Below are 6,745 nucleotides of genomic sequence, written 5' to 3'. Positions count from 1 at the left end.
CTTATTGTTCTCTTTTTGTTTTTTGGAGGTAGAACAAGATGAACTGGATTTGTCCAAAGGATCTACAAGCGATTCCGAAAAGGATTTAAATATGGATTTGCGATCATTAAATACATCTGTTCTATCAACTCAGAACTCAGAAATCAGACTCCTGAATCTCGATGTGTCGGCGCTTTTGGCTTACGTTACGAATATGGCTAATGGATATAATAATTATGTTTATCGGGAGCCATTACTTATGCAACAAGCAGAAATGGAAAGGAAACGTCCCATAAAACCGATTCTAGAAAATTTGTTTCGGGACAAAGAACTTATAATCTGCCGGACAGCATATAATAATTTTATGAATATTATCGATGTTATCGGTGGTCCGAATGAAACGCAGCGTGCTCAAGAATTGTTAAAGAAAGTCCGAATCGTTGACGATGTCACTACTGGACGAATTATGGAACTTCGCTTAGGCGGTAAAATTAAAGGTCGATCGCGACTGATTTTTGCAACGGGCGAAAGTATGAAAAGTATTACAGTTTCTGCTAATGAAGGATTTGTAAGAGCGGCGCGCATGCAGGTAATTATATTCAGCATATAAAATTATTTTACTGTCAGTTTTACATCACTGATAATGAATAATATTATAAATATTTTATTTTTTTAGGGCATTGAGTGTACAGTTTTCTTACATGAGCCACGATCTCTATCAGAAGTTAAAGAAAATAATGCAACACATATAGAGCAATCTTGATATTATTCCAAATATCTAGGCAATCACAAAGAAAATATATACTGGTACTAAGCATTTCTATTGTTTATTATATTAATTTATTATATTAATTTATATATATTATATAAGATGATGTTTATGTGTTATTTCTCTGGAGAAAGAAGCTATTATATTTCATCATTGATTATCTGAACATTAGATTTGTTAAATTGAAGCTCTATATTTTCTTGAAATTCTGCAAAATATAAAATAAATTGTTATTACACAAAAGGCGAGGTGTAAGATTAAAATATTTAATAATACCATCGATAAATTTGTTGAAATGAGGATTCTTTTCTTTGGCCATCCGTATATATTCTTTACTCTTCTCCCTATTTCTGAGATGTATATAACATTTAGCGCTATACAAAAGAGCTTTTAAATTTGAGTCATTTAGTTTTAACGTCCACTCGCAGTCGTGCAAGGCTTTTTCGAATAATCCGAGATTCATATATGATAACGCGCGATTATTCCACAATACAGAAGAGTCTTTACGTTGTTCCAATGCTTTGCTATAATAAGTCACGGCCTTCTCATAATCACCTTCTTTAAATGCACCGTTTGCAATTCTCTTTAACGTTTCCGCCCGTTCATTTCTAATTTTGCGTTCTTCAGCTCGTTTTTTAGCGTCGTTTTCTACGCTCTTCATGAATACCTCTGTTTATATAAATCGCGTCAATTTATAATTTATCACTACTTGCCGAATAGACAAAACAATAGCATAATACATGTATAAATGTACCTCGCGACATTTGGTTCGGATCATCATTTGAATCATGTTCCTTTGACGGATATTTATTAATTACTGATCGATCAGTTTTAACTTTTACCTCGCTATCTCCAAAAACTTCTTTTTGAACATCTTGTTTTAATATTTCATCGGCTAACTTTTTCCCGCATTCTTGTTCTTGTTGATCGGAAGATGCTAATTTCTTCACGATTTTTTCTTGAATGAAAAATTTTATTGATATAAGTAAATTTGCAATATAATCACGTGTCATACTCACCCACTTCAGTGACACGATGCATAAAATTTTGAAACTCTTCTTCTGTTACATGTTTATCAGGGTTTAATTTATTAACAATATCATTTGCCTGTTCTGTTTTATCACAATACTTTACTTTATTCTTCATATTCATATCCATTTTTTTATGTAAAATCGTAGGAACAATTGCAAAAACCTTTTGTATACGCTATAAGGAGAAATGTCAAGTTTGCTTCCAAGGAAACCGCTATATAACAGAGTTGCTATGGTTTGTTACGCTACATATCTACTATGGCTGCTTTCTTTTTAATACAATTGACATTTTCGACACACGTCGTTTTTCATTTATTTTGTTTAAATTCAATTACATTTTTCGACTCTGTTAGCGAGGAGAGTCGGAGTGTGTTCAAATGTTATTTTGAGTGATATCAAGACGCATTCGCAAATCAGCTCAATCACTTTTAATTCTGTTTTTTTAACAATGTATGTTTTTTGCTGGAAAGCACCGTTTGAAAAACTAAAGACGGGAGCACAAAATCTTGCATAATGCATAAGGCATAATAGAATCAAACAATCAGAATTTTTTATTTCATAGAAAGGAAACAAATGAAAGATTTTTAATTGGTTCATCTTCTTGTGTATTATACTTACGATTAAGCGAAGGTCTACGCTCCGGCCTTTATTATAAATTTTGTGAAGCATTGTGAAGTTATTAAAAATTCATACACACTGCACATATAACGGTCTATTAATTGTGGCAAATTGTTCTGCGAATGTTAATTTGAGTCGATTTATGTTTCTTAAAAAGAAAGCAGTCTGTTATATTATGTATATATAAATCGATCTAAGAGCCAGAGCTTATTTCACCTTTAAATAAATTATGACAACTTTGTGAAAATTCATTTAATGCATAAAAAAAAGAGCAAAAGACCGAGACGACGAGAGTGAGGGACGAGTAAGTTGAATTTATCAAAAGGTGAAACAACCTAGTCATAATGTATCTATTATCAATTAAATTATCGCATAAAAAAATTTTACATTAAAGAATAATTTTAATCGTACACGTAGATTTTAAAATGAGTTACGATTTGCACAGCTTTATTATAAAACAGCAAGATCATGCAACGTAAATATTGAGGAAACGATGATTAATTACTGTATATATAGCAGTCTGAAATTTCAAATGTCATGTATATGAATATCAAAGTGTAATATGTGAGAACATGCAACAATACTTATATACATTTTCTTATCGATTGATGAATCTTAATCATATTAACTGTTTGAATCTTTTCTAGGTGGAAACTCTTTATGATGAGTGTTCTTATTTAATGAATGGACCAATATCTGAGAATAAAACTGTTGCGTGGTTTTACTGCTTTCTGAGTTATCATTGTCAATTTCGTCAACTTCTAAAGGATCCATATCAACATCTTCTTCCATGTCGGAAGATATATCAATTTCGTCCTTTATGTAAACTGTACTTAAATTGTTATCTTCACTTGAATTTTTTTTAACTTTTCTTCTATCTAAAGGTTCATTTATTTTATTGTCTGACACAGAAGTGGATGGCTTTCCCGCTGTGATCTCCACTTCGTCCATAATACAACGCACTTTCTGAAAAGATAATGGTTTGTTTGTTATTGTGGATAACACACTTGGCCAACTGATCTCGGGATGCGTCGGAAAATCTTTTCTCTTTCGCTGCATCGGGGACATTCTTCGCACTCCTCTACTTGTACTTGGCTCGTTAATGTCTATAATACTGATACCGGAATTGCTAGTCTCTAGCCGTTGACACAACTCGCTTATGTTAATCTCTTCGTTCTTCGTCATTTCCTGAGGAACTTTGGCTGTCGTTTTGTAAGGATTCGTCTTCGGAACAAACTTCATCTGCGGAATCGTTTTACTCTGTGTTTTCGTGCTTGTCTCATATTCTGAGCTGACGCTGCTTCTACCAGATGAGTTTTTGGCTTCTTCCAACTTCAATCGCGACACTGTCGTCGTCTTCTTCAACACATCGTAGTGCTCCTTGTTGTTGGAACCTTCAGATAGCAACGATGGCGGGATGTGCCGGAGCCCAGTGACTTCAAGTGTCTCAGCGAGTTTCAGTAGTCTCCTAACCTCGCTCTGCACTACTTGTATTTCGCCACAATACATGAAATTCACGAGAGTCTTGAGATCATCGGCCTCGATGTCATGCAGGACGATCATCGGATGCGGATGATCATTAGCCAAGAGCAATCGGCGGAAGAAGGAGCTCGAATTAGCCAGTACCATCTTGTGACATTTAAGGATTGTACCGTCCTTACATGCCAGGGAGAGATCGACAAATTGCTGTTTCTCGTAACAAGTGTCGAGTGAGCCCACCATGTGCGACGGGAAGCTCTGCCATTTGAAGCTCAACACGGAATCCTCCTTCATTGTTGCGCTTTTAAGTCAACTCTTCAAGTCAGAGATCTCGTGATCAGGCGACGCGGGATATTCATTTAGCGGTGTTTCTAACAACTATACTCGCCATGACACCACGTGCCGCTGTTGTCGTGCATTGTCGTCGGTCATATCACGAAGCCAAAGATGGGGATGGAGATATTGAAGATGGAGCTGAGACGAAGATGTTAGATTGTAGAGGTGGATTTTTCCGGCGGGACTTTTCGTACGCATGCGTGAATACGTCACTGCATAGTCACGTGATAATTCCTCCATTTTCCTCGAGATTGCACCAACGCTATTTTAATTTTAAGCGAGGCTGAAAACTCTCTCCCTTTCTATCTCTCTATCGACTTTAAAAAAAGAAAGAGAGAACGTTAAGCTTCTAAAATGCTTTTAAGTTTTTAAAATATTCATAGACGTATGTATGTATATTTACGCACATCACGTATTGGGATATTCACTTTTTTGAATAGGCAGATGTGTTAAAATACCCCAAACAAATTTTATCTTTACAGTTATATTTTTTATACAATAGCGTTTATACAGCTAAATTTACATTATATATTTTATGAAACAGGTAATGTAAAAATAATAAATTAACTTTTTAAGAGTTCTGAGCAATACTTTTCTTTCCTTTTTTAAAACAAGATTTTTAAGATAATTATACTTTACTTTTTTTTACTTACTCAATTTTAATATTATCACCAGATTGTAATAAGTCTAACTATAAAACCAAGAAATTAAAAATTTTGCTTAATTTAAATACGCTTATACTAGAAACTTTTACATTATTATTAAAAAACTAAAAAAAAAATCAGACTAAAAAGCTTAAAATGTACTCAGGAAGATGCTATTTGTGGCATTTTACTTTTATTTTACGTCTAATGAACGCTAAAGATAGACCAAAGAACAGAAAAATTTCGAAATTCCCGCACATTCGTACTGCTCGGCTTGAGATATCGAAGGGTCGAGATATCGCGAGGTCTCGAGCGCGAGATCGCTCGATCGTAAGAAGGGCGACTTCTCGACGGTCCAATTGGCTTCGATAATTGCAAATGGTCGTTTAATAACAGATGATTGAACGCGTTCAGCGGCGCGCGGCGTGGCATTTATCTGTCAAAAGCGGTGGCGGCCGGCCGATGAACATTGTGATGCGCCGCCGGCTGACGCGCGTCCGTTGACCATTGAACCGGCGAGACGTGGATCTGCGGAGGCTGCGAAGCTCTTTACTTTTCCCGGCTCCGGGCGACGGGAACGTCGACAGTCGACACACGGCGACGACGGACGGCGGCGACGACACGACGCGGCGGGAGAGCGAGAGAGCGATAGAGAGAGCGAAACGCGCGAGAGACGAGTGTGCGGAGCGGGCGACCTTTGAATAACCGACGCGTACGTTTATTATTATGTGATTGCGGGTTGCGCGCGGGTTCACGACGGTATAACGAGGCAGACGATAGGAAGAAAGCTGTAGGAAAATGCGGAGCACCGACGTTTTCTGCTATCTCATCGTGGTGACTCTCGCCATTCTGTCCACGCTCGGCCGTGCAGGTGAGTACCCACATTGGATTTATTCTCGAGAGTATACATCGTGGAGTAGCCAAGATAGAAAGAGAGAAGAGAGAAAGAGAAAGAGAGAGTATATCGTGGCAGGCCCGCTGTCTGGCTAGTAAATTAAAGCCCGAGCGAAATTGGTTCGTCCGAGCGAGCCGCCGCAGTCACCCCAGCTTAACCACAATGGTCTTCTTCCGCTCTTTCTCTCTCTTTCTCTCTCTTTCTCTGTGCCTCTCAATTCCTCCATCTCCGTCGTTCCTTCTCGAAATCACGGATCGTCTTTGAGAGAGCACCCTCGGCTGCTACGCGGAATTGTCCAGATCCGCAACACGTGTGATTCTAGTGCGTTCTCGTTCCTGCACTTCCGGCGGTTCCACATTGAAAATGCGCTTTTCACGACGAGAGATATTCCGCCGAAATTTATCCCGATTACTCTCTAAATTCTTCGGAGTGAAATCTTACTCCAGAGTGAAAATTGAGCCAGTCTCGTAAACGAGTGGCACATAAAAGTCAATAAAAAATTAAAATGGCTTTATTTTGATTCCTAACGTTAATAAACAGTCAATAAATAGTTAAATTTTGTAATAAAAAAAGTCGTTATTTTGATTTTTATGACGTCAAAATAAAATCATTCCGACTTTCTTTTCATTCAGTGCATTTTTTTGGTAAGAGGTTTCATTAGTAAGATACACTCTAAAGATTTTAGAGAGTAATCGACGTTGATTTTTACTTTTATATTCAATTTTATTTTTAAATATTATGATTTTTATGCGTGAGATATGGTTTTTGCGCTTCGCAGAAATACAGGAAATACTACCAGCGATAATTTAACAATATCACGCTGTATGATCTGTGGACTTTATGCGCAATATGATAAAAATGCAAATAATTGACACCATAATGTTACCGAGGATCGTTAAGAGATATCGAGTTTCCAAAAAAACGGAGCTCGATGAAAATTTTGCCCGCGCTTTCTCTATTGACGCAATCACCATATTTTTTTGCAAATAAAAAC

At 36.9% G+C, this 6,745-nt stretch overlaps 3 protein-coding genes across 3 annotated transcripts in view; 2 read left to right on the top strand and 1 right to left on the bottom strand.

Annotated features, from left to right (window-relative positions):
• Positions 1-767, top strand: part of LOC108686254 (UPF0415 protein C7orf25 homolog) — a 2,226-nt gene extending 1,459 nt beyond the window's left edge. Inside the window, exons 3-4 of the mRNA XM_018191460.1 lie at positions 33-568; positions 656-767. Of these exons, the coding sequence (XP_018046949.1) occupies positions 33-568; positions 656-742 (623 nt within the window). The 3' untranslated portion in view covers positions 743-767. The remainder of the gene's footprint in view (positions 1-32; positions 569-655) is intronic.
• Positions 768-888: 121 nt separating this feature from the next.
• LOC108686176 (tetratricopeptide repeat protein 12-like) lies at positions 889-4,389 on the bottom strand. Its single transcript, XM_018191313.1, has 5 exons — positions 4,050-4,389; positions 1,768-1,860; positions 1,503-1,706; positions 1,025-1,417; positions 889-956 (listed from the first exon to the last, which is right to left on the bottom strand). Exons 1-5 carry the CDS (start codon positions 4,168-4,170, stop codon positions 889-891), a joined length of 879 nt encoding a protein of 292 aa, XP_018046802.1. The 5' UTR covers positions 4,171-4,389.
• An 867-nt stretch (positions 4,390-5,256) lies between these two features.
• LOC108686205 overlaps positions 5,257-6,745 on the top strand; it is a 7,549-nt gene continuing 6,060 nt past the window's right edge. Inside the window, exon 1 of the mRNA XM_018191365.1 lies at positions 5,257-5,727. Coding sequence (XP_018046854.1) covers positions 5,655-5,727 — 73 coding nt within the window. The 5' untranslated portion in view covers positions 5,257-5,654. The remainder of the gene's footprint in view (positions 5,728-6,745) is intronic.

This window comes from Atta colombica, unplaced genomic scaffold (genome assembly GCF_001594045.1).
Source record: "Atta colombica isolate Treedump-2 unplaced genomic scaffold, Acol1.0 scaffold166, whole genome shotgun sequence".
NCBI classification, from domain to species: Eukaryota; Metazoa; Arthropoda; class Insecta; order Hymenoptera; family Formicidae; genus Atta; species Atta colombica.
Note: the sequence above shows the minus strand (reverse complement) of the source record. Positions and strands in the feature narration are given on the sequence as shown.

Coding starts and splice junctions, on each gene's coding strand:
- LOC108686176 (XM_018191313.1), bottom strand. CDS start 4,170: ATGAAGGAGGATTCCGTGTTGAGCTTCAAATGGCAGAGCTTCCCGTCG. Junction 1,861..4,049: donor CTCCCTGGCATGTAAGGACG/GTACAATCCTTA, acceptor GTGATAAAACAG/AACAGGCAAATGATATTGTT. Junction 1,418..1,502: donor TCCGAACCAAATGTCGCGAG/GTACATTTATAC, acceptor TTATATAAACAG/AGGTATTCATGAAGAGCGTA.